The 22,528-nt window shown below is 59.8% G+C and overlaps 5 protein-coding genes and 1 long non-coding RNA gene across 16 annotated transcripts; 4 read left to right on the top strand and 2 right to left on the bottom strand.

The window, feature by feature from the left end:
- Nucleotides 1-109: 109 nt before the first annotated feature.
- LOC120747730 (fms-related tyrosine kinase 3 ligand-like) lies at nucleotides 110-3,949 on the top strand. Its single transcript, XM_040053767.2, has 9 exons — nucleotides 110-399; nucleotides 504-605; nucleotides 897-950; nucleotides 1,073-1,216; nucleotides 1,572-1,704; nucleotides 1,776-1,939; nucleotides 2,161-2,233; nucleotides 2,336-2,535; nucleotides 3,886-3,949. The coding sequence occupies exons 1-7, from the start codon at nucleotides 370-372 to the stop codon at nucleotides 2,200-2,202; spliced, it is 669 nt and encodes a 222-aa protein (XP_039909701.1). The 5' UTR covers nucleotides 110-369; the 3' UTR covers nucleotides 2,203-2,233; nucleotides 2,336-2,535; nucleotides 3,886-3,949.
- Nucleotides 2,569-5,012, bottom strand: LOC120747728 (protein KASH5-like). 7 transcript variants are annotated; one of them, XM_040053753.2, is made up of 14 exons: nucleotides 4,950-5,012; nucleotides 4,801-4,875; nucleotides 4,533-4,713; nucleotides 4,404-4,453; nucleotides 4,259-4,325; nucleotides 4,036-4,176; nucleotides 3,841-3,958; nucleotides 3,710-3,760; nucleotides 3,558-3,635; nucleotides 3,412-3,468; nucleotides 3,254-3,313; nucleotides 3,057-3,121; nucleotides 2,911-2,968; nucleotides 2,569-2,844 (listed from the first exon to the last, which is right to left on the bottom strand). In XM_040053753.2, the coding sequence occupies exons 1-14, from the start codon at nucleotides 4,996-4,998 to the stop codon at nucleotides 2,587-2,589; spliced, it is 1,308 nt and encodes a 435-aa protein (XP_039909687.1). In that variant the 5' UTR covers nucleotides 4,999-5,012; the 3' UTR covers nucleotides 2,569-2,586. The 7 variants fall into 7 exon arrangements, with proteins under 7 accessions (XP_039909687.1, XP_039909690.1, XP_039909692.1 ...); XM_040053756.2 differs by having other exon boundaries at nucleotides 3,558-3,629; XM_040053758.2 differs by having other exon boundaries at nucleotides 3,710-3,730.
- Nucleotides 5,013-5,288: 276 nt separating this feature from the next.
- LOC120747729 (leukocyte antigen CD37-like) lies at nucleotides 5,289-7,393 on the bottom strand. Of its 4 annotated transcripts, XM_040053762.2 has the most exons (8): nucleotides 7,124-7,393; nucleotides 6,813-6,885; nucleotides 6,602-6,726; nucleotides 6,296-6,370; nucleotides 6,095-6,199; nucleotides 5,841-6,026; nucleotides 5,684-5,767; nucleotides 5,289-5,421 (listed from the first exon to the last, which is right to left on the bottom strand). In XM_040053762.2, the coding sequence occupies exons 1-8, from the start codon at nucleotides 7,187-7,189 to the stop codon at nucleotides 5,344-5,346; spliced, it is 792 nt and encodes a 263-aa protein (XP_039909696.1). In that variant the 5' UTR covers nucleotides 7,190-7,393; the 3' UTR covers nucleotides 5,289-5,343. The 4 variants fall into 4 exon arrangements, with proteins under 4 accessions (XP_039909696.1, XP_039909699.1, XP_039909697.1 ...); XM_040053765.2 differs by lacking the exon at nucleotides 5,841-6,026; XM_040053763.2 differs by lacking the exon at nucleotides 6,296-6,370.
- Nucleotides 7,394-7,678: 285 nt separating this feature from the next.
- Nucleotides 7,679-10,332, top strand: LOC120747720 (apoptosis regulator BAX-like). The gene is made up of 6 exons (XM_040053743.2): nucleotides 7,679-7,747; nucleotides 7,865-7,913; nucleotides 8,579-8,740; nucleotides 8,819-8,954; nucleotides 9,027-9,131; nucleotides 9,388-10,332. Exons 2-6 carry the CDS (start codon nucleotides 7,885-7,887, stop codon nucleotides 9,487-9,489), a joined length of 534 nt encoding a protein of 177 aa, XP_039909677.1. The 5' UTR covers nucleotides 7,679-7,747; nucleotides 7,865-7,884; the 3' UTR covers nucleotides 9,490-10,332.
- A 1,274-nt stretch (nucleotides 10,333-11,606) lies between these two features.
- On the top strand, nucleotides 11,607-12,916 carry LOC120747719 (ferritin heavy chain A-like). Its single transcript, XM_040053742.1, has 4 exons — nucleotides 11,607-11,853; nucleotides 12,028-12,174; nucleotides 12,265-12,390; nucleotides 12,592-12,916. Exons 1-4 carry the CDS (start codon nucleotides 11,752-11,754, stop codon nucleotides 12,766-12,768), a joined length of 552 nt encoding a protein of 183 aa, XP_039909676.1. The 5' UTR covers nucleotides 11,607-11,751; the 3' UTR covers nucleotides 12,769-12,916.
- A 2,610-nt stretch (nucleotides 12,917-15,526) lies between these two features.
- LOC120747725 (uncharacterized) lies at nucleotides 15,527-20,903 on the top strand. 2 transcript variants are annotated; one of them, XR_005699189.2, is made up of 3 exons: nucleotides 15,527-15,829; nucleotides 18,933-19,053; nucleotides 20,617-20,903. It is a non-coding gene; the product is annotated as an uncharacterized LOC120747725 (long non-coding RNA). The 2 variants fall into 2 exon arrangements; XR_005699188.2 differs by lacking the exon at nucleotides 20,617-20,903 and having other exon boundaries at nucleotides 18,933-19,249.
- Nucleotides 20,904-22,528: the final 1,625 nt, after the last annotated feature.

Here is a 22,528-nt window from a genome sequence, read left to right as displayed (position 1 = left end):
GGGGGGATATTTTGGGGGCGCCCCGCCCCCGCACGTGCCCGGACGCCCGGGCCCCCCTCCCTCGCTCGGGGCAGCCGCACCCAAAGCTCTGCGGGGACGGGCGGGGGGTCCCGAGCGCCGCAGCCCCCGTGGGACTCGGGAGGGAGTCCCCGGGGTGAGACAGCGGCGGCCGGGCCTCCGCGGGGAGGGAGGGGGAGGCTCAGGACGTCCCGCTGCCCCCTCGGGTTTCCTGGGCCCCTCTCCCGGCTCGGTCCCGCTTTCGCTTTCGGCGGCGGCTCCGCCGCGGCCCGAGGGGTCCCGGGGGGGTCCCGGGGGTGGCTCCGGGAGCGCTCGCGGGTTCCCGTGCGCCACCCCCAGCTCGGCACCGCCATGGACTCGCCCCCAGCCAGCTCTGCTCTGGTAAGTGGGGAAGCCCCCCGCCCCTCGCAATTTGACCTGCGCCCCTCTGGGACCCCCGTGAGAGCCCCCTGGGACGCCCAGAGGCCCCCCCTGTGCCCCCCCAGGTGCCGCTCCTGCTTGTCCTGGCTGTGCCCACCCCCAGCAGCTGCTGCTCCTTCGCCTTTAACCCCGTCAGCAGCACCTTCAGCGCCCACCTGAACAACCTGGTGAGACCCCCGCCCCCAGGAGCCCATCCCGCGCACCCCGGTATCCGCCCCCCCCCCCCGACCTCCGGGATCCTCTCGGGACCTCCTGGATCCCCCTGAGACCCAAAGAATTCCCCTGTGACCAACCCCCCAGTCCCTGAACTCCCTCGTTCCCCAGGGAAGCCCTCACCCTGGGTCCTGAAAACCCCCTGACTGCACCCCTTCGCCCCCAAAAGGGTTGTTGGGGACCCCCTGAGTGCCCCCCTCAGCCCCTTTGGGCTGTTTTTGGGGACCCCCTGACCCCTCCCACAGACCCCCTGGCTGCTCCTTGATTACCCCGTGGCAATGCCCAGCAACCTGGAGCAGGTGAGCACGAACCCCCCCAAATCTGAGGTGTGTTCCCCAGATCCCCCCCTCTTCCTGCATTCCCTGACACCTCTGACCCCTCACCTGTGTTTCCCCCAAATCCCAAACTCCCCCGCCCTCAGGACAGTGCCTGCTCTGACCTCTGGGGGCTTCACTTCGGGGTGCTGGCTCTGCAGCGAATGTTGGGGGTGGCAGGGAAGGATTTGGCCCCCCTGCTCAGGACCCTCCTTGCCCAGCTCCACTTTGTGGCCGAGTGTCACATCCAGGTAGGTGGGGGTCCCTGGGCGGGACCTCCGAGGGGGCTTGGGGGTCCTGGAAGGGGGGGAATTGGAGGGCTCTGGCTGGGCAGTTATGGGGTGGTCCTGGGGAGGCCAAGGTGAGTCTGGGGGCCTGAGGGGCTCTGGGGACCCCGCAGGAGTCTGGGGGTTCCCTGAGGTGTCCAGGGTTACCCTGGGGCTCTTGGGGGGCTTTAGGGACCCCACCGGGGTCTGGGGGTTTTCTGAGGTGTCCAGGGTTACTCTGGGGCTCTTGGGGGGTACAGAAACTCTGGCGCATTTCTGCCCAGGGTGGTTCAGAAGGGGTCTGGGGTCCCCTGGGGGGGCTCCTGTGACATCCCCCCAGGACCCCCAGGGCTGTGTCCGGCTGGAGACGGTGAACGTGTCGCAGCTACTGGAGACCCTGGCGCAGCACTTGAGGGGGCTGCAAGGGAGATCCCCCCACTTCCCTGGCTGCGCCCGCTTGCGCTGCCACCCAGGTACCCCCCGGGACCCCTGAGAGATCCCTGTAACCCCCCCAGGGCAGTTGCTGACCCCCATCTCCCCCCAGGCTCGGCGCTGACCAGCCCAGCAGTGCGGCACGAGGGGAGCTCGGGGGCCAGGCAGGGACCCCCCAGCCCTGCTGGACATGGGCTGGTGCTTCTGGGGGGAGTTGGGGGGGCCCTGGGCCTGGTGGTGGCGGCCTGGGTGCTGTGGAGGAGACCCTGTGCCCAGGTGGGGATCTTGGGGGCACTGAAGGGCACAGGGGACACTGGAGGGGATGGCATTACTGGGGGCACAGGGGGTGGTGGGAGCACAGTGGGCACGGGAGGTGCTGTGTGTGTTGGGGACACTGGGGACACTGTGGGTGCTGGCTCTCTTGGGCTCACTGGGAGGACTGAGGACACTGGGAGCACTGGGGAGCACTGGGAGGTCACTCCCCTCAGCCCCCCCAGCCCTCACAGGGACCCACGACATCGGAGCAGGACAGGACCTGAGTGGCCGAGCGGTACCTGGGGACAGACACAGGTACCGGGAGGGCTCCTGGATACTGGGATCACTGGGAGTGTCCTGAGGGGGGCCAGAGGAGGCCCTTGGATCATCAAGTCCTCACTCTCTATCTCTGTTTAGGCTGGCCTGAGCCACTGGTGAGAAACGGGGACCCCCCCCCGTTCCCTGCTGGAAGCCCCCGGGGCTACACTGGGATCTCCTGGAGCCATGGAGAGATGAGGGGGCCCCCTGCAGTACCCATAAAGCTGATGTTGACACCCTGACTCTGACCCTGCTCTGGGAGGAACTGGGCGCACTGGGACGAGCGTTTGAGGGAACTGGTACGGAATGGGGTGGACACAGCAGTGCTCAACTGGTATTTACTGGGGGTTTTAGAGGGGCGGGGGGCTCCCGTAGCGCAGCTGGGGCTGGGGCCACTGGCGGGGCAGGAGGTAGAGCAGGGCCAGCAGCGCCAGCAGCGCCAGAGCCCATGGTGGCAGCGGTGTCCACGGTGTCAACGGTGACAACTTTGCACACGGTGACAATGGTACCTGTGGGACCACTGCCTCGGTTGCCTCCTCACTGTTCCCCGCCAGGCCACCTCCTCCTGACAGCGCCGTGCCTGTGTCCTCCTCCTTGTCCCCTGTCCCCTAGGCAGAGTCTCTGTGTCAGTGGCTGAGGGGACCCTGCAGGGTCTCCCCTGACCCCACCCTTACCTGGCTCGCTGTGGCTGCGGCCTGGATGTCCAGCTGGCTGCGCGGGCACCACGGGCGCCTGTGGGAGGGAGAGGAGGGTGAGGATGCCGAGATGAGGACTCCAGAGTGTCCTGAGGATGTCCCCTTGCCCACGCGTCCCCCTGTACATTGCCCAGGCGTCCCGCATCTGGCCCAGCTGCTGCCGCAGCCGTGTTGTCTCCAGGCGCAATTCCTGGGGGGAGAAGGAGATGGTCACCCTCTGCCCATGACCCCCACATAGAGAGCGGCCACCATGGCGCTTTGCTGTGGCCCAGGGGCTCTGTGGCCGCTGTCTGGGCTCACACTGAGGCCAGACGTGCCGTACCTGCACCACCCGCTCATACTCCTCCAGTGCTGCTGTTAGCTCCTGTGCCCGCTGCCCTGCCTGTGGGACAGGGCCTGGACATGAGGGACCATGGGAGAGGGCTGGGGGTGGCCCTGGTGACAGCTGAGGTGATGGCAGTGTCACTGGGCAGCGCTCACCTGGGCAAGAGCTGCATCCCGGGCAGAGAGCAGCGCAGTGCCACGACAGAGCTGGGCCTAGGCAGAGAGATGGGGATAGGCACTCCTTGTCACTGTCTTACACAGCCCCCAGGGCCACCCACTGCGGCCACTGTGCCACCGCTCACCTCCAGGCTGGCCATCCGGACCGCCTGCGCCTGGATCTGCTCCCGCAGTCCCTGGCCCTCGGTGAGGAGCCGCTGGTTCTGCCAGGGGTGAAACAGGGCTGGGGTTCCCCGTGGCACTGCCTCACTGGGGCAGACCCCAGTGCCAGGCTCACCTCCTCCTGTAGACCCTCGGCCTGGGAACACAGATTGCGCTGTTCCTTCTCCTGGGGGATGGCATGGCCGTGAGGGGACACCATGGGACACCACATGTGGCATGATGCAGCACCTCAGGTTAGCCTCTCACCACGTGCCGTGCCTGCCGCCGAAGCTCGGTGTTCTCCTCCTCCAGCCGCTTCACCACGGCCTTTGTGTCGTCCAGTTCCTCGATCGACACCCTGGCCTGCTCCAGCGCCTGCCGGCTGCTGCCGGGGACAAATGGTGTTTCAGTATTCCCAGGACACTGATCCAGACCCCATGCCCGGGAGCCCCTCGGAAGCACCTTCGCATCTGTGCCTGGAGCTGCGCAATCTCCTCGGCCAGGCGGGCGTTGAGCTCCTCGGCCAGTTCAGCATCTCGCTGCAGTTTGGCGTTCTGGGCTGCCAGTTGCCGGGCACGGCTCCGCAGCCCAGCGGCCTCGGCACTGCCGGAGAGTCCCACGGGTCCTGGGGCGCTCCTGGGAGCACGTCCAGGGATGGCAAGGTGTCCCTGCAGCGGGCACTTACGGGGTGGTGATGTCCGTGTTGTCACCCTGGAGCTGGGCAGCTGCTGGGGATGCACGTCCGTTGTCCTCTGTGGGATGGGACGCAGCAGGCTGTTTGCGTCCCGGTTGGGGCCACCCCAACTCCCTCTTCTTGCACCAATACCCACCTGCCGGCCCCGGTCCAGTGTCACCAGTCACCATGTCCTGCTCCTCGGCCCTGTGTGAACAGAGCCATGGGTCAGGACCACTGACCGGTCCAGGTGGCCCCAGGTGCTGCCCCGTCTCTCGGCGCTGACCCGTCCTGTCGGCACGCTGCAATCCAGGCGCCCATGGCGGTGCGGAACCGGCTCCAGTCCAGCGCCGTGCCTGCGGCCGCAGGGTCCAGCGCCCGCCGCAGTGCCTGCAGCTGCCCATCGTGCCCGCTGTGCCCCGTCATCGCTGCCACATACTCGACCACCCGCTGCGGCTGCACCATCCCTGGGGCGGATGTAGTGGTCAGGGATGGTGGTGACCATCCTGGGGGAGTTTGGCTGCGGCCACTATGGCCCCAGGGAGTTTGGCTACCTGTTTGCTCAGGGTCGCAGGCAGCGAAGGTGCAGTCCAGGGCAAACTCGTCCGAGCAGCCGCTCTCGGCAGGGGCTGAGGGGGGGACATGGGTTATGGAGGGGCCCGGCGCCTCACCCTCCCGCCCTCCTCCCTCATGGTCCCCGCACCTGGCAGGGGGATGACGGCGCCAGGGCCGCAGGGACCCTCTGTAGCCATCGTGTTCGGGGGTGCTCCGGTGTCGCTGCTGCCCCGGGGCACAGCCGGGGCCGGGGGTTTTCAGTGGTCCCGGCAGCGTCGTGGGACCGAGGGGGAGCCTGGGGGGGGGGGGGGGCGGGAATCGCCTCACAGCGGAGGAAAGGGGCGGAGTCTCGCGCGAGCCGTTCCCGCCCAGAGGACGGGGGCGTGGCCACAAGGAAAGGGGCGTGACCCGCACTGCTCCACGCGCGGCCCTCCCGGTCCCGTCTCAGTTCCACTCGGAACCGCCTCGGTTCCGCTGCTTGCCAACGGCTTTTATTGAACGACAAAGCCCTCCAGGCTCCCTCCCACACCACCCTGGCCCCCTCAGAACCCCCGCAGCAGCTTCTCGTAGCGGGAGTCCAGGTTCTGGACCAGGAACATAGACAGCATCAGCAGGGAGAGCTGGGAGCAGAGAACAGGATCAGCCCTCCTGGATCCCTTCGGACCCCTGACCCCCACTCCCGGCCACCCTGAACCCCCCACGGAGTCTTCTGGCCACCCTGAATCCCCATCAGTCCCCTGGCTCCCCATGGACCATCTCCTGAACCCACCCTGGCCCCCCCCCAGCTGCTGCCCAGCCCACCCAACCTATGGCCCCACAGCCTTCCGACCACTCCCAGGCCCCCCACCAGCTCAGCCCCCCGCCCCAGGACATCCCCCCTACCTCCCCCAGGCCGATGCCTATGCAAACCCCCACGATGGTGACCAGGTTTCCAGCCAGCCAGGTCTGGACCCTCTCCTTGCAGCCCTGAGGTGACAACTGGGGGTTACCTGGAGCCCCCCATGGAGCTCCAGGATCCCCTGATTCCCCCGTGTCTCACCCTGGGGAAGATATTGTGGGGGGCAGCTGTGGGGCAGCGGCCATGGGGGAGCATCCATGGGGTCTTTTGGGTGCTGTTGGATGCCACGAGGCAGGAGCAGGCGATGGCCCTGTCCATGACCTCGTCCCTGGTGGCATCATCGTGGTGGTCCCAGTCCTGGGGTCCTTTCCAGCCACAGCAGCCGAGCTGGGGGGGCAAGGGGGTCAGTGTGGTGGCCAGTGGGGTGGCTCTGGGGTCCTTTTGGGGCATCTCACCTGCTGCTGGACAGCATCCCAGCTCTCGTGGGGGTCCCCAGGTGGTCCCTGCGTTGGGTACCCCCGGATCAGCTCCTCTGTGTAGGTGGCCACCTTTGTAGCTAGCTGGGGAGAGGGATCAGCACAGCATTGCCCTATAACCCCGGGGTCCCCCCCGACCTCGGGGTCCCTCCACAGCCCCGAGTTTGTCCCCGCACTCACAGCGGCACGTTGCGTGTAGATGATGACAGCCACTGTGATCTGGGCAGCAAAGAGCAGCAGCAGGAGCCCAAAATACTTTCAGGATAAACAGGGAAGGTGGGTGTCAGCCAGACCTCCCCCCCAGCCCCTCCCCTGAACTGGAGGCAGCTCAGAGGGGTCCCCCCCACTCCCCGCTGCTGCTCCCCAGGCACAGGATGTGGTGGCACCACGTGGCCCCGCGGTTGCCCCAGGAAGTTGCAGCACAGCTACCCCAACCCCCTCCCAGTTCTGTGACCTCTCGTGACCCCCCTCAGCCCCCCAACTCACCAGCCCCAGCATGACCTTGACCTCCTTGAGAGCCCCCAGGCACCCCAGGAATCCCAGGAACATTGTGACGATGCCGACCCCAGAGAAGCCGTAAGACCATACCCTCAGGCTGACCAGCGGCGATCCTGGGGGACACGGAGGGGTGTCAGGCAACCTCCCAGCTCGGGGTGCCACACATCTTGGGGTACCCCACGTTTTAGGGATCCCTTACCCAGCACGGCGGCGAAGCTCTGCCGGTCGAAGAGGACCCAAAAGCTGAAGGCGAGAAGGAGGATGCCCAGGAACTGCAGGGGCCGGGGTGAGTCCAGGTCAGGAAATGGGGGACCCCCAGTGCCCAGAAACACTGGGAGATTGCTGGCCGCCCCGAGGTCCACCCGTGTCCCCTCAGCACTGGGTTCCCCCATGTCCCCCTGTCCCCCTAGTCCCTCCAATCTCTATGTCCCCGCATTTCCCCCCTGCCCTCCCAAGTTGCACCTTCCCCCTCTCTCCCCTGCTCCCCAGGCTCCCCCCGGTCCCACTTACGAAGAAGAAGAGATTAAGGAGGAAGACGAAGCACTTGGTGCAGCCGAGGCAGCTTTTGGGGCTCATGTCTGCACGGGGGTCACACACACGCGGACTCAGAGCCCACCCCGCGCACCTGCGGCCGCTCCTCCCGCCTCGTCGCCTCGCGTCCCGCAGGAGGCGCCGGGGGGGCGCGGAAGCGCTCGGGGGCGTCGCTCCTGGACCTCCATGGACAGTGGGGGCGGTAACCCCCGGTGTGACCCCTGGGAGCGCGGGGGAGTGTGGGGGGGGCCCCGGGGGGCTGCGGGGGCGGGGCCGAACCCGTGAGAGGGGGTGGGACCGAGAAATGAGTGCCGGGGGAAGGGGCGGGGCCGTGCCGGGAGGTGGGGCGCGGCGATGGGCGCAGCCTCCCATCCGCCCCGCCCGTGCCTAGCCCATCGCCTCCGTCACGTGACCAGGGTGCCCCGCCCGCCCTCGCCGCCGGTCTCACGTGACACCGGCAGGGACCACGTGGTTCGGGCGCGATGGCGGCGGCAGCGGCTTCGGCTCAGCGGGGCGGCGGCGGCGGCGGCGGCGGCGGCGGCGATCCTGGGGCCGGGCCCGGGGACGGCTCCGGCGAACCCGCCCCGCCCCCGGGGGGCGGTGGTGAGTGGGGGGGTTGGCGGGACCCACGGAGGGGCGCGGCCTGTACCGGGCAGGGCGGGGCGGCGGCGGCCGGGGTCGGCTGCCGACGTTCCCCGGTAAGCGCCCCGCTCTCCGCAGGGGCCTCTTCGGATCAGATCATGCAGACGGGGGCGATCTTGCTCCGGGCGTGAGTAGGGGAGGCGGCGATCGCCGGGAGAACGGGCGGGGCTGGGGGGAACAAGGGGCAGCTTGTAGGGCAGCGGGTGCGGAGGGAACTTGGGACAGGGAGAGGACTTGGGAAACATGGGAGGATGCCGCGGGAACACAGGGTGCACGTCAGGGTTTGAGGACTTGGGGGACACAGGGTGCGGAGGGACTCGGGGTGTAGAGGAGAAACGGGGGGGACATGAGAGGGTACGAGATGGGGGGGGATAGAGTGTGTCTGTGTGTGGGGGGACGATTTGAGAGGATCCTGAGACTTGGGGACACGAGGGGACAGGGGGCCCTTGGGAAGAACATGGGGTGCACGGGGGACTTTGTGGGGATCTTCGGGGGATACAGGGGGTGTGTGTGGGGGGGAGGGGGGACTCAAAACCGGGGAGGGGGGGCTTGAGAGGATTCAAAACTGGGGGAATACAGGGTACAAGGGTGTAATTGGGATTGAAGGGGGAATTAGGGGACACGGGGGGAGTTGAGAGGATCCCAGGGGACACAAGGTACAGGGGGCCCTTGGGATCTGTGGGTTGCTGGTGGGGCATCTGTGGGACCCTGGGCTCCAGGGGAGACACAGGGATGGGGTCACACAGAGCCAGGGGAAGACACGGCAGGTACCCAGAGTGCCGGGCGTCCCAGGTTCGTGCGGGACCGCGTGGAGCGCTGCGGGGACCCCCAGGCCGTGGCCCTGAGTGTGGCTGAGCTGGGCGAGCCCCAGCCCAGCAGCCCTGACACCAAACGCCTCAGCGAGTGCCTGCGGCGCATTGGTGATGAGCTCGACAGCAACATGGAGCTGCAGAGGTGGGCAGCTGACATTCATTGGGGGGGTCTGTGGTGCCCCCAAGCCCGCCCTGACCGTCCCCCTGTTGCCTGCCCCAGGATGATTGAGCAGGTGGGGTGTGACGCCCCCAAAAAGCTGTTTTTCCGCGTGGCCAAGGAGATGTTTGCCGATGGCACCTTCAACTGGGGCCGTGTGGTTGCCCTGTTCTACTTTGCCTGCAAACTGGTGCTGAAGGTGGGTGTGGAGCTCCCCCATGGCCTCCCCAGTCCCCCTTAACCCCCTCTGACCCCTCCCTGCTCCCGGCAGGCTCTCTGCACCAAGGTCCCAGAGCTGGTCCAGACCATTTTGCGCTGGACCATGGAGTATCTCCAGGAGCATGTGCTGGCCTGGATCCAGGCCCAGGGCGGATGGGTGAGGTCCAAAACCCCCTATTCCTCGGAAGGTCAAGTCCCTGGATCCCTCCCTAAGACCCCATTGTACCCCAAACTGTGCCATTCCTTAGGGGGCTGAGCCCCTGTTTGGAAATTTCTCCTCAATATCTCCTCTGACCTCAAATCCTTCCCTCCGTCTCCTGCCTCCCAGCTCCCTGAGTCTGGTTGTTCTGGGGGGAGGTTTGGGAACCCCCAGCACGTGGTGACCTTCCCCCTCCTGTGTCCTGTTCCCCCAGGAAGGGCTCTTGTCCCACTTTGGGACCCCCACCTGGCAGACCATCACCATCTTTGCTGCTGGCGTCCTCACGGCCTCGCTGACCATCTGGAAGATGTCCTAGACTCTTGGGGGGGGTCAGATTTTGTCCCCACCCCCACCCCTGGGACCCCTCCCCGGACTGGCCCTGCCGGCAGGGATGGTGCTGACCCCCAGTGCCTTCCAGGGCCGGGAGGGTTTTTAACCAACAGGACTCACTCACCTGGATTTTGGGGCGGTGGTCGAGCTGGGGGGACCCTCTCTCCCTTCCCCAGGCCCCGCCCCCAGCCCTTCCCATAAGCGTCTGGAGACCTCTGGAGAGCTGGGATTTGAGGGGGGGTTGGGGGTGAATGGGGTGGGGACACCCCCCTTCCCCTCCTGTGTCCCTGGTGCTGGACCTCCCTGGCCTCAGTTTGACCCCAGGACTTGTGGTGCTTTGAGTGGGGGGAGGATCCTGCGGTTCCACCCCCCGATAGGGGGGGTGGGTGCGGTGACTCTGTGACCCCCCCTAAATGAGGTGGGGGGGTGGGGGGGAGGGTTACAGCCATGGCTGTAGGGTGAGTATTTATTGGGGGTCCCCACCCCCCAAAAAGGGCCCCCCCAGGTGCAATACCCCCCTCCCGGGGCGGAGGCTCTCAGGGTGGGGGGGCCACACCCCCATTTACACCCCGTCAACTCCCCGGTTTTAGAGGTCCCCTGTGTCCCCGAGGCGGCGGGGTGGGGCAAGGGTGGGAGGCAAGGTGACACCTGCCCCCCAACCCCCACGGTGCTCTCGGGGGTGACATCACGGGGAACACCCCCTCCCAAAAAAATGGGTGGGCCCTGCCTTCCCCCCACTGCTTCTCTCCACAGTGGTCTTTTCTTCTCTTTTTTTGTACCTTGGTTTTTGTATCTCGGGAATTGCGATGGAAATAAAAGGCAAACGCGATGCTTTGTGGGCGTCTCCCCCTCTGTCCCTGTCCCTGTCCTGCCCCCAAAGGCCTCGGGGAGCCTTTGGGGATCTCGGGGTGTGGATGGGGGGGGACACACCGGGGTTTGGGGGTGCTGGTTGAGGGAGAGAAGTGGGGAGGCGTCCCTCATGGGGAAGGGTCGTCCTCCCCCCAAAGGGACAGGGTGATGTTTGGGGTCAGTGGGGCTTGTGTGTGTCTGTGTATGTCTGTGTCTGTGTGTATGTTTCTCTGTGTCTGTGTGTGTGTCTGTATGTTTGTGTGTCTCTGTGTGTGGGTATGTCTCTGTGTGTGGGTATGTCTCTGTGTATGTCTGTCTGTGTGTGTCTGTGTGTGTCTCTGTCTGTGTGTGTCTCTGTGTGTGTGTCTGTGTGTGTGTCTCTGTGTGTGTGTCTGTGTGTGTGGGTATGTCTCTGTGTATGTCTCTGTGTATGACTGTGTGTGTGTGTCTGTGTATGTCTCTGTGTGTGTGTGTGTGTGTCTGTCTGTCTGTGTGTGTGTGTGTCTGTGTGTGTGTGTGTGTTTGTGTGTGTGTGGTATCCCGATCCTGGGGCTCACTGAGCAGCCGCGTGGGGTGTTTGGGTCCCACATCTGGACCCTCCACGGGGCCGTGTCCTTCCTGCAGTGCAGCCTCTGGCCCCAGTGCCACCAAAGGGACGTTGGGGTGGTAGTCCTTGGCTGTCTGGGACCCCTGCTCTCTCCCTTCGCCCCGGATCAAGATCTCAGCTCCAGCCGAGCTGCACCCCGCTGGAGCTGAGGAGGGATGAGGAATGAAAAGGGAACCGCTGTAGGGCTCCCCGTTCAAACCAGTCTCCCCAGTCCCGGAGCGGCAGAAACACGGAGTCAGCGCTTCCCCGGAGCCAAGTTCCTCTTGCATGGTCGCAGTGCTGAGTCAGCCCCTTCCGCACCCTACAATCTCATAAACTCCGATTTACGGGCCATCGGTACATGAAACCAAGCAGAACACCCAAAAACCACCCCCGCAGCTCCTCCCCGACCCCCGCCAGGCTCCCTGTGCCCCCCAACCCAGCAGGGAACCGGGGCTGTCCCCCGGCCGCGCCCCCCCACGTCCCGGGGGACCACTCATGGGGGGAGGACACAAAGGTGGGGTCAGATCGCCATCCCCCCCCAAGATCCTGCCCAGTCATGCTGACTGGGGGCCCGTGTGACAAACACGGGCAAGGGCCAAGGCCACCGCGCGCTGCCGGCTGCTTCCGGCGGGGACAGAACGGGGGGGGGCGCCCCCTTTTTCCCCGCCCCGCGGGCACGGGCTATAAAAACCCCGCAGGGGATTGAACGTCTACAGCCGCGTTCTCGCTTCAACAGTGCTTGAACGGAACCTGCTGCTCCCGGCCTTTCGTCCATCCCGGCCCCCTCTCCATCCGTCCATCCGTCCCGCCATGGACTCCCAGATCCGCCAGAACTACCACCGCGACTGCGAAGCCGCCGTCAACCGCATGGCCAACATGGAGCTCTATGCCTCCTACGTCTACCTCTCCATGGTAGGGGGGCTCGGGACCCCCGGGGTTGGGGGACCTCGCTTCCTACTTCCCAAGACTTCTGTCCCGCCCCGGTGCTGCTGGGGGCGGTGCCGCGCGGGAGGGCGGAAGCTGAGGAATTGAGGGGTGTCCTGGGGGACCTCCCTTGACCTCTCCCCGCTCTCATCTCTCCCGCAGGGGTTTTACTTCGAGAGAGACGACGTGGCCCTGTCGCGGCTGGCCCGTTTTTTCCTGGAGCAGTCGCGGGAGGAGCGGGAACACGCCGAGGGACTCCTACGTTTCCAGACGCGCCGCGGGGGCCGTGTTCTCCTGCAGGATATCAAGGTGCGTGCTGGGGTCGGGGGCCGTGGTTGGGGAGACGGTGGGTCTGCCTGGGGTCTCAGGCCCTTCGGGGTTACGGTCCGTGCCCTGCAGAAGCCGGAACGGGACACCTGGGGGTCGGCGCTGGAGGCGGTGGAAGCGGCGCTGCAGCTGGAGAAGTCTGTGAACCAAGCGCTGCTGGACCTCCACGGCCTGGCTGCCGAGAAGGGGGACCCCCACGTAAGTGGTGCTCTGGTTTTGCGCCCCACCCCCCCCGCCCTCTCAAGGGCACGATGCCCCAGCATGCTCCCGCTTCCTCCCTTTTCGCTGTGCCTTGGGACCACCCTGGGGCTCTCTCTTCCCAGCGTCCTTGGAATCACCGGCTGCTCCTGGGGGCCCCTCACCTCCCTCCGCCCTGCCTGATCTCCCTTTGTCCCACAGCTTTGTGACTTCCTGGAGTCCCACTACCTGGACGAGCAAGTGAAGGCCATCAAGGCGCTGGGGGACCATGCCACCAACCTGCGACGGCTCACCGCTGGCCCCACTGGGCTTGGGGGGGCCTCGGCTGGCCTCGGCGAGTACCTATTTGACCGCCTGAGCTTGGAGGAGCGCAGCTGAACCTTCCTCCACCTTTGCCTCCAGGAGCAGCCCCCAGGATTGTCTTCCTGGGTGCCCCAGACCCCTGTAACCCCCGTGCCCCATTCAAGGGGGCTGTGCCTGCTGGGCCCTCTCAGCATGATTCCAATAAAGGGTCTGTCTTTGTGTCTGTTTGTTGCCTCTGTATTTGCTCCCCCTCACAGCAGAGGAGACACCAGCAGTTGGGGTAGGGCCCATGGGGCCTGGCATGGGAGGGGGGAGGTGGTACAGTCCCTTCACGGAGGGGCAGCACCTGGCAAATTTTGAGGAATTTTAGGTGTTGCTGAGTATGTTCTGCTATAGTGAGGTCTGAGGAAATGAGGAGGGGCTCTTTTACCACTGGAAGGAGAGCCTTCCACTTCAGTGTCAGGACTAGTTTAGAGGTTGGACAGAGCTACGCCAGACTAGGAAGAGCTCTAGTTTGTTGCAGCTTTTGTCTGGGAGAAATCCTCCAACATTTGCAATTTTAGGAGGCAAAATCCCAGTTTCAGCCTGAAGTGCAAACCCTTTTTTTGCTGCAGCTGCCTGGTTGTGAATGAGGGCCCTTTTCCACCAAAAGGAAAGCTTTCTACCCTAAAGTCTTGGCAGAAGTGGAGAGAAAAACAGCATGATGTGGCCTCCGAATGGATATCAAGACACTGGGGGGTGAGTTATATTTCCAATGGAAAATGGCCAACATCAGCCTCCCGGTGCCTATGGGTAGGAGTGGGCTGTCGCCTCCTAAAATCACAAACGGCGTGATTCCAGACCAAAGCAACCAACAACTCAGAATCTGGCTGCCCTTGGAGCGCCAGATGCAGAGTGCAGTGTTGTTTGTAATTTTAGAAGGCTCAAGTCCACTCCTAGCGACAGGCCCCTGGACACAAAGAGCGGCCCTTTGCCACGGGAAACAAAACTCAGATCCCCAGGTTTCTGATGTCAGTTTGGAGGGAGAGCAAAAATCCCGCACATTCAAGGGCCTTCCAGAGCCTTGTTCATTTGCCCAAGCAATCCTGAGCTGGATGGAAATGTGCAACTTCTTACTGCTCTGGTATCCAGTGTCAGCGAAGGAGAAGATCCCAATTCAGGCTCTCCCAGCCCATCTCCAGGTTTCTCTCTAAGCCCTGCTCATGGATCCCAGTGCCTCCTGCAGAACAGAACCAGCACCCAGCTGGCAGCTCCTCGGTCCTGGCAGCTCAATGGCACTGCCAGGAGTACACCAGGCTGGCAGCAAACTGACCAAAGGGAACTCAGCCCTAAACCCTTCAAGCCCTCCCAGCAGTTGTGCCAGCGGGCAGGGTCAGCACCAAAGACACAGACACCAGCCTCAGGAATTCCCTGTCACTTGCTACTGCTCAAAGCAGCAAAGACTCTCACAAGGAGAAAGCCTCTTCCTGCCCTGAGGAGGGTTTCATTGACTGTTCAATTAGTCTTTGGACGGCTTGAAGAGGGATATAGTCCCCTGAAGCATGCATGAAGAAGAGGAGGGTGTGGGAGGAGGTGGTAGATGTGACACATGAGCAGCAGGACAGCAATCGTGTGACTTAGGGTTCAGTCTGTGGTGAGAGCTGGGACAGAACGCCTTTGCTTTCTTGCTCTGGTGACGGTCCCCAGCATTGGCTATGCTCTAGTGCAGGAGCCATCTGTGCCTCCTCAGCCTGTGGTAGTGAGGAAATAGGTCAGCTCAAGGCAGATTTCCTCAGATCTGCGTTCCCCACATCACAGGTTGTTTGAGGAGAAATCTCAGGAATCCACATATTAAATTTGCAATGCAGGCACTCAGCTCCTGCAGGTGTGGGTCTGTGACACCTGTTTCTGGCCTTTTCCCAAGGAGGATGGCTCCATTACCGTGGAGAGTGGGGTAATTGCTGTCTATCTGGACACGATGAGGCACCTGACCTTGCTTCAGCTACTGGACTCCGGGAGGTCTGTGTCACCCAGTTCCTGGTCCAGAGCTCCTCAGACCTCTCCCAGGACTTGTCACTGTGCACCTTTCTCCACTGCCAGTCCTTCGGATTCTGCCGTTTCCCTATTCCACTTTCTTTCAGAGAGTCATTCCCAGATGGCTGCTATGCCAACAGCTTTGCACTCCTGGGTGACGTTCCCCTCTACTGGATGTGGTGGATTATTAGTTGGAAATCAGGTAGAGGAGCCGTGCCTGCAGCACTTGGATTTTGGCTTTGCCCTGAGCTTCCTGCCTCCCTGTTAGTCCTAGCTGCGAGTATTCACTCTGGAGAAGCGAGTGCCTGCTGTGTGGGTGGCTGCACTGGGATGTGGGAACCTGGATCTACCAGGCTGAGACTCTCTCTGCCTTCATTCCTTTCCCTAGGAAGCCGCTGAGAACGCTGCTGAAGCCTCTGGAATCACCAACCACCGGATTGATAAATATAAACATTATAAAGACTAAAATTTAAAATATAGCCTGGCATGGAGGCTTTTTTGGTTTGAATGTGGCGAGTGGCAGGGTTGTGGTAGTTGCGCTTGTGGGTCTTTTGGGGCATTTCTTTTGGAGGACTTTTGGGCGGGTATTTTTGGGCCCGTTCTTTTTTGCCTCCGTTCTGTGCCTGTCCCCGAGTCCGGGCTGTGAGCTCGGGGCATTCTGCGGTTGGTCGTTTTCCCGTTTCCCCATTGGTCCGTTTTGGATCCTTGCTCCGATTGGTCGTTTTGAAATTCATTCACCCCATTGGTCCGAGTGTCAAAGCCCCCCACCTCGTTCGCTGTGAAAAGGGAGTGTGGGAGGTCAGTCGGGTGTGGGTTCCAGAGGGCGCAGCGGTGTACGCCGCCTGAAGAGACCTCGCCGTGGAGAAGCAGCAGCGCCGAGCCGATGGAGCGGCCATGCCTGCAGGCGCACGGAGAGCCTCGTGGCTGAGTTGCCCCTGCAACTCTCTTAAAAGAGCGATCACTGAGGGTGTTGTTGAGCCTTCGGAGCATACGGCGCCTTTTTCAAGGCGCCCGGCTCCCGGATGGTCTCAGCACCCGAAGAGGCTCCGCGGGCGGGCTGGAGCGGGCAGCGGGCGCGGGCCGAAGGTCCAGAGCTTTGTGTGAGGCAGCAGCAGCATCGCGGGTGAGTGATCGTGGGTTCGTGGGGAGGGCGTGTTTTCGTTTCGTTATTCCGGAGGAGGTCCGTGCGTGTCCCGGCAGCCGCGTGCGTTCCGGGGACAGAGGCCGGGCAGCGGCGGGGCTCCCCGGTCGTGGAGGCGCAGGGCTCGTTTCGGGCGGGTTTCCGCGCGCTGGGAAGGGGAGGGCGGCGGGGGGTGTTTTTCCAGTTGCCATTTTAGCGCTAAAGCGCGGCGCCGCGGCGGTGAATGTGCGGCAGGAGCTACGGGTTGCCCCGGCCGCATGGCGCACGGGCGGGGAAGGTTGGGGGGGGTGGGCGGGTCTGGCGCCGGCAGTGAGGATGCCTTTGGGGACTGGCGGCGCGGCGGTGCGGCGGCTCGTGTTGGCGGTGCCGTGGTAGAGGTGAAGGTACGGGTTGGCCATACCGCATGGCGTCGGGCGGCTTTTCGCGCGCTGGGAAGGGGAGGGGGGGTGGTTTTCCAGTTGCCATTCTAGCGCTAAAGCGCGGCGCCGCGGCGGTGAATATGCGGCAGGAGCTACGGGTTGCCCCGGCCGCATGGCGCACGGGCGGGGAAGGTGGAGGGGGGGGGGTGGTCTGGCGCCGGCAGTGAGGATGCCTTTGGGGACTGGCGGCGCGGCGGTGCGGCGGCTCGTGTTGGCGTGGTGTTGGCGAGAAGGAAACGGGGTAGGTCGGCGCCGTGGGTACGTGGTGCCCATGGCTCGTTTCGGGCGGGTTTCCCGGCGCTGGGAAGGGTGGTGGGGGGTGGTTTTCTCTTTGCCGCGGTGCGTAGGAAGAGCGGCAAGCCGGCGCTGAATGCTCAGTATGTACGCATGGTGCTCATGGCTCGTCGGTTCCCCGGCGCTGTGTGTGTGTGTGGGGGGGCGGGCGGCTCTGCCCCCGGGAGTCGCGGTCCCTTTGCGGGGGGCAGGGGAGCCGGGGCCGGCCGGGCAGCGCCCGTGTGTTCGGTGGCGTGGTGTCCCCGGGACTGAAAGGGCAGGGCGGAGCGAGTCGTGGCCGAGGGTGGAAAGTGCTCGGCTCCCCCGTCCCTCCTGTCTGGTGGAGGAGCGGCGTTCGGAATTTTTCGAAAGAGGCGCCGTTTGGGCAAGGTTGTTTTGTCCGATTTGCCGCCGTGTAAGTGCCTGTCGCTTGAGGTATGTGGAGAGGTTTTTCTTTATTCATCAGCGGCTTTGATGGTGGTGACTTCGTGGCGTTTGTTTTTGGTGGGCTTGAGGTGGCGCGATGTCGTTGATGTGTTCGGATTTTGTGATCTTTGGAATTGTATCCTTGTTTCTCGTAGGCTAGGGGTTTCTTTGTTCGTTTTGTTGGATTGCAGTGTGTATTTTCTGGTTGTGGAATGTTTTGGGAGCTTTAGGATTTCACGGGGAGCAGCCTGGCTGTGTGGTGAAGGCTGGGGTGCTTGTTCGCTGCCTTTTTTTTTTTTTTTTTTTTTTTTTTGTGCCGAGCGGTTTTCAGGTGGTTTTGAAGAAACGTGTGGTTTTGTTTTGTTTGTCGATGTTGTGTGCTAAGGGATCGGGTTTATTTCTTAATCCTGCGTTCGTTAGGTTCCAGGTCGATGTTTTCGGTTTTGAATTGAGTTTTGGTGTTGAATTTATTAATGCGTGTGTGTATATATATATATATATTTTTTTTTTTTTTTGGCTATGAGATTTCTTTAGACCCTATTCCCTTGTGTGTTGGCTGTTGCACCCTGTTGTCTTTCAGATGTAGGGGTAGGCAGGTTTTCCCCAGGGCGGGCTGCAGCAAAGCAAGCCGTGCGATTAGCTTTAGTGGTATTTTCTTGCCGAGGCTTGATTTTATTGTGCTTGGTGTGAGGGATGGAGCAGTAGGGGTTTTTTTGTGCCTTGTCAGGTTCGTTTTTCGCTCCCTGAGGCTTTTGACGCAGCCAGTTTTGATTTCTGTGGACTTGAGGAAAGAGTTTGTGGTCGGAGATGAAAGGCTGTGTCGTGTCCCTTTGTCCTGGAGTGCTTATCGGGTGCTCGTGGTCGGGGCGGTGCCGGAGCGGTCCACGGTGGGCGCCCAGCCCCGGTCGGTTGGAAGGCAGTCTTTTGTCTGTTTTGTGTTGCAAATGAGGGCGTTGCTGTTGGCGGCGCCGGGTTGAGCGTTGGCAATTTGTGTCTTTGCCTGCCTTTGGTTTTTGAATTGAGTTTTATTTTTTGGAAGGTTTACTTGAGAAGCAGGAAGGATTTGAACCTTGTTTGATGGGGGATGTGAAGAAGACTTTTTTCCAAAAGAGCATCAAGAGCCCAAACTTGTCCTTTTTAGTCCCTTTTATTGTTTGAGCCTAGTCTTTTTGTCATTTATTAGGGGAAGAGTATTTTTTAGCGTTGTGGATTTTACGGCTCACTTAGCAGAGTTTTTTGTGGGTTTTCAAGTGTTTTCAAAAGAAGCGCTTGGATAAGCTTGCTTTTGTGACTTTGTTAGGAGGAGTTTTTTAAGCCGCTTATGGGTGATGGGTTTTAGACTGTAGCATCCCGAGGTGTTCGTTTTTAAAGGTGCATCACTTTAAAGGAAAGTATTTTTTACTTTAAGGTCCAGAGATGTCTTTTTCGTTTTTTACCGTCGCAGGGGGCTTCTCCTCTTTCTCTCTGTTTCAGCATTTTATAGGCTATGACTTGGTTTCTCATCAACCTTTTTGCTTCAATTTCCACACCCATGAAAACCATTCTTTTTTAAAATGCCTCTCTTTCTTATGATTGAAAGGCATGATGTAAACGTAGAGTTTATTTTCATGGCTTAAGTAAGCATAGAACCACTCATTTTTTAATGCTCCGTTTTAATCTGTTTTTTTACTTTTGGTCCTGACTCGATGCTGTTGGTTTTTGTTTCCTCTGTCTTTTTTTACTTTTTTAGAGAAGGGTTAAGCTCTGGAAGCCTGCTGTTGCTAAGAGAGAGTTCCATTTGCTTGGAGTTTGTTTGGTGTGGGTTTTTTTTTTTTTGTGGTTTGTGGTGTTTGATGTTTAAGGCTAAGGCTGCACTGGTGAGGGAGGAGGAACTCGGGGAACTATTAGAGACGGAAGGGTGTATGTATTTGTCAGGGTGGTGTGCATGATTTGTCTATGACAGCCTTGTTGTTTGTGTTTCCTTTCAGGAGGTGAAGCTGGATGTCGGCGTTGGAGGTGACGTGTGCCCGGTGAGCCGTGAGCGCTAGCCAGAAGCCGTTGCTGTCGCTGAAGTCTGACTCGGTGGTGCCAGTCTAAGCCTCCAGGACGGTGCGTTTTAAGCAATCCCCTGCCAAGATGCCGAACTTGTCTCAGCAGCCGATGGTTTGTGTTTTAAATTTCATCTGTCAGAAACGTGTTTCCTGGCGCATGAGGTCTTAGAGATGAAGAGCTGCCCTTTTTGGTGGGCCAATAAAGTCTGCTTCCCCTGCCCCCCTTAGTAGGGGGCATTTGGGCGTTCCAGTTGGATGTGGTAGTGAGGCATCTGCCCGGTTTTCCCAGCCCTGTAAGCCTGCTTCCCTTCCCTTTCTGCAGCATGCGTGTGGCCTGGTGTTAGGAGTTGTGCATGGTTTGAAAAGGAGAGCTTGATGTTGCCTAAGTAATAGACCTTGGTGAAAAACGGTGTGTTTGTGCAATAAGTAAGTCTCAGCAAGTTGCTGGCCAGTTCCCTGTAGATTTTCCTCTTGAAATGTGTTCCTCCATCTGCCAAGAGCACAAAGGACACCCGTCGGTTCTTCCAGCCCCGGGTTTTTGCAAGCTGAAGGGGACCTGTCCTTTTCCGTGCCCTACGCAGCCCAGGTCCCCGGCCCTATCCCACACTCGCATCACGTAAGCAGGTTTGAGAGGTGAGGCAGCTTTCCCTGCAAGAGTTTTTCATTGGCCTCCCTCCACGGGAGTTGAAATGATGCCAACCCCCCCCCGCGGTGCCTCCCTATCCCCCCTGGCCAGAGGTGCCAGGCCAGGAACAGCTTGTGTCTTTGGAGCACAAGTGCTCCAGTCCTGTCCCAAGCAGACGTACAGCAGAAGAGATGAAAGGGGGAAGAACGAAGGTAGGAAAGGCTGTGTACTTTGCACGAGAGTGCCTGGTGTCTCCCCCCTCCAAAAGCACCAGGGCCCAGCATCACTGTGATGTGTAGAAGAATGTGTGAAGGCAACAGCTCCCTCACGCCACCCCACTCCTTTTGGAGGTGGCCTCCCCATTTCAGCTTCGGGCACATGCGGGGGAAGTGGAGTTCTTGTGGCTAGCAAGGGAAGGCTGGTGGCCCAGTGTGTCAGGTGTAGGCAAGGAGCTGTCCCTGGCATGAGCAGCAGGTCCGCCGTGCCCCTGCCCTCCCAGCTGCCTGGTGTGAGGCCTCAGCACGATGAGGTGTCAGAGCCCGGGTCCAGAGCAGAGGCAGGTGAGGAGCGTGTGGGTGATGAGGGGGTGGCCGGTGCCAGGGCCGCTCCCTTTGGTGTGGGGCTGCTGGAGGAGAGGGGCTTTTTCGGTGTCCACGGCACGTGTCACAGAATAGCTGTGAGACGATATCCAGTGTTCTGGGGGGGGCCCTGGATGTACTTGCACGCCTAGCACGGCTTCAAGGAGGTGCTAAGCCGCAAACCTTTGTGCCAGGTAGCAGCAGCAGCAAGGGTGGGTTTTTGGGAGTGTTTTCCTTTGCATTTTTGTGTCATTCCTCCCTCCCCAATGGCCCTGGAAAGAAAAAATGAGGTTTTGAGGATCCAAGTGGCTTCACTGGAGAGAAGGAAGATCTCTTGTGTTATTGTCTGTATAAAAAGATGTCAAGCTGTCTTTTCTCATCGTTTGAGAGCTTTGGTTTATTTTTTTGTTGTTCTCAGGGAGTAAATAGAAGGGGAGCGTACGTACCTTTGCCACGGGATGGGTTTCACGTGGGGCTCATGCCCGTTGTTGCCGCTTCCTTTCCTTGGAGGGCTGAAATGGCAGGAAAGGCCAGCTTGTCCAGCATGGGAAAGGTTTCTATTCCCTAGGATCTTGTTTGGTGGTGTATGTTGTGTTTTGATGTTGTTTCTTGTGTCCAGTTTTTTTTTTTTTTTTTTAAAGTGAGGATCACTTTATGGGTGGGTGTATTTGTATTGGAGGTGGAGTGGATTTCAGTCTTATTTTGAATAGGCGTCTGGCACGTGTTGGTGTGATTTTGTTTTTGTTTCTTGGATGTGAGCATTGAGATGGGGTAGGGCCCCAGCGTGGCTGTCTGGTGGAAGCTAGGGTGTTTTGTTAGATGCAGTGTGTTGTGGGTGTTTGTGGTTTTTTTAATTTTTTTTTAAATTTTTTTTTTTGTTTTGTTGAGGGGTGTTAGGGTGGTTTTGAAATGATGTTGTGTGGATGATGTATGATAAGGGATATGGCTTATTCATTTATTTGTTTATTTCATGTTGCATTTCTTATGTTTCCTGTTGATCTGGTTGGTTTTGAGTTGAGTTTTGGTGGTGTTAACTTTTTGGTTTTTTGGTGGGGTGTTGTGTTTTTAGAGGATGTGTTTTCTAAGGTTTACTGTGCTGCAGGGGGCTGTTGCTTGAGGTGTAGGAGAGGTGTTTGTGGATCGTTTTTCTTGTGGTGAGTGTGTAGCATTTGTATTAGTGGGTTTGGGGTAGCGTGATGTTTATCGTGTGATAGGGGTTGCTTTCTTTGGCTTGTTGGATTGCAGTGTCTGTTTTATCCTTGTGGAGAATTTGGTGGCTAGCTAGCTGTTTGTTTCTAATGGGGCCAGCGTTGCTGGCCGGTGGAGGCTTGCGTGTCGTGTTAGATGGCTTTTTTCTAAAGGTCTAAGTTTTTCCCTTGAGTGGTTTGAAGGTGGTTTTAAATGTTTAGTGAGATGGGATTTATTTCTTTCACGTCGTGTTTCTCATGTTCAACGTGAATGAGGTGGGTTTTGTGGTTGTTTCGGTGTTGAATTTTTTTTTTGGTGGCGCATTCTGTTTTTAAGGGCTGTATTTTCTAAGGTTTACTGCTGTGGCACGGTCTACATGTTGATGTCTAGGAGAGGTGGTTCTTCATTCGGTGATCCCTTTTATTGTGCTGAGTCTGTTGCATTTGTTTTATTGGGTTCGAGGTTGTGTTCTGTCATTTATTTGGCCGTGTTTTCTAATCTTTAGACTAGTATTCTTGTTTGTGATAGGAGATGGGTTTATTTCTTTGTTTTGTTGGATTGCAGTGTGTATTTTATTGTTGTGGATGCTTTAGGAGCTCTTTTTTAGGGCTCCATGGGGGAGGCTATCCCCGTTGGCCGCTGGAGTGTGATGTTTTTTAAATGGGAAGTTTTCTCTTTTTTGTGTTCTTTAATAAGGGTGTTGCTTTATTTTGTTTGGAAGCAGTGTGTGAGAAAGGATAGGGTTTATTTGCGTACGTCCCGTTGCCTTTGTTAAGTTCCATGTCGGTCAGGTTGGTTTTGAGTTTTTTGGTGTTGAATTTTTTTTGGTGGTGTCATGTGTTTGTCAAGGCTGTTTTCTGAGGTTTATGACAGCGTAAAGGGCCGTCGCTTAAAGCGTAAGAGGTTTTTATGCACGGAGCGGTCCCTTTTATTCAGTTTGGTACGTTGTGTTGTGTTTTCTTGTGTTTGAGGTGGTGTGATGTCATTCATTTGTTGTCGTTGTGTCTCTTTATTTTGATTGTAAGTGGTGTGTGAGAAGGGATAAAGTTTATTTTTTTCTTTCTTTGTGTTTGTTTGTCTGTTGATGAGGCTGGTTTTGAATGGAGTATTGGAGTCGGTGTGTTGTGATTTTCAAGCTACGT

Source organism: Hirundo rustica, unplaced genomic scaffold (genome assembly GCF_015227805.2).
Source record: "Hirundo rustica isolate bHirRus1 unplaced genomic scaffold, bHirRus1.pri.v3 scaffold_181_arrow_ctg1, whole genome shotgun sequence".
NCBI classification, from domain to species: Eukaryota; Metazoa; Chordata; class Aves; order Passeriformes; family Hirundinidae; genus Hirundo; species Hirundo rustica.
Note: the sequence above shows the minus strand (reverse complement) of the source record. Positions and strands in the feature narration are given on the sequence as shown.

Excerpts from the sequence above, each read along its gene's own strand:
- LOC120747720 (XM_040053743.2), top strand. The coding sequence starts at position 7,885 with ATGCAGACGGGGGCGATCTTGCTCCGGGC. Across the intron at positions 7,914-8,578 it reads GGGGCGATCTTGCTCCGGGC|GTTCGTGCGGGACCGCGTGG; the intron begins GTGAGTAGGGGA and ends CGGGCGTCCCAG. Across the intron at positions 8,741-8,818 it reads AGCAACATGGAGCTGCAGAG|GATGATTGAGCAGGTGGGGT; the intron begins GTGGGCAGCTGA and ends TGCCTGCCCCAG.
- LOC120747729 (XM_040053762.2), bottom strand. The coding sequence starts at position 7,189 with ATGAGCCCCAAAAGCTGCCTCGGCTGCACCAAGTGCTTCGTCTTCCTC. Across the intron at positions 6,886-7,123 it reads TCCTTAATCTCTTCTTCTTC|TTCCTGGGCATCCTCCTTCT; the intron begins GTAAGTGGGACC and ends CGGCCCCTGCAG. Across the intron at positions 6,371-6,601 it reads TCAAGGTCATGCTGGGGCTG|TATTTTGGGCTCCTGCTGCT; the intron begins GTGAGTTGGGGG and ends TTATCCTGAAAG.
- LOC120747719 (XM_040053742.1), top strand. The coding sequence starts at position 11,752 with ATGGACTCCCAGATCCGCCAGAACTACCACCGCGACTGCGAAGCCGCC. Across the intron at positions 11,854-12,027 it reads CCTACGTCTACCTCTCCATG|GGGTTTTACTTCGAGAGAGA; the intron begins GTAGGGGGGCTC and ends TCTCTCCCGCAG. Across the intron at positions 12,175-12,264 it reads TTCTCCTGCAGGATATCAAG|AAGCCGGAACGGGACACCTG; the intron begins GTGCGTGCTGGG and ends CGTGCCCTGCAG.
- LOC120747730 (XM_040053767.2), top strand. The coding sequence starts at position 370 with ATGGACTCGCCCCCAGCCAGCTCTGCTCTG. Across the intron at positions 1,217-1,571 it reads TGGCCGAGTGTCACATCCAG|GACCCCCAGGGCTGTGTCCG; the intron begins GTAGGTGGGGGT and ends ACATCCCCCCAG. Across the intron at positions 1,940-2,160 it reads GGAGGAGACCCTGTGCCCAG|CCCTCACAGGGACCCACGAC; the intron begins GTGGGGATCTTG and ends CAGCCCCCCCAG.
- LOC120747728 (XM_040053753.2), bottom strand. The coding sequence starts at position 4,998 with ATGGCTACAGAGGGTCCCTGCGGCCCTGGCGCCGTCATCCCCCTGCCA. Across the intron at positions 3,761-3,840 it reads GGCGGCAGGCACGGCACGTG|GAGAAGGAACAGCGCAATCT; the intron begins GTGAGAGGCTAA and ends GCCATCCCCCAG. Across the intron at positions 3,314-3,411 it reads GGGATGCAGCTCTTGCCCAG|GCAGGGCAGCGGGCACAGGA; the intron begins GTGAGCGCTGCC and ends CCTGTCCCACAG.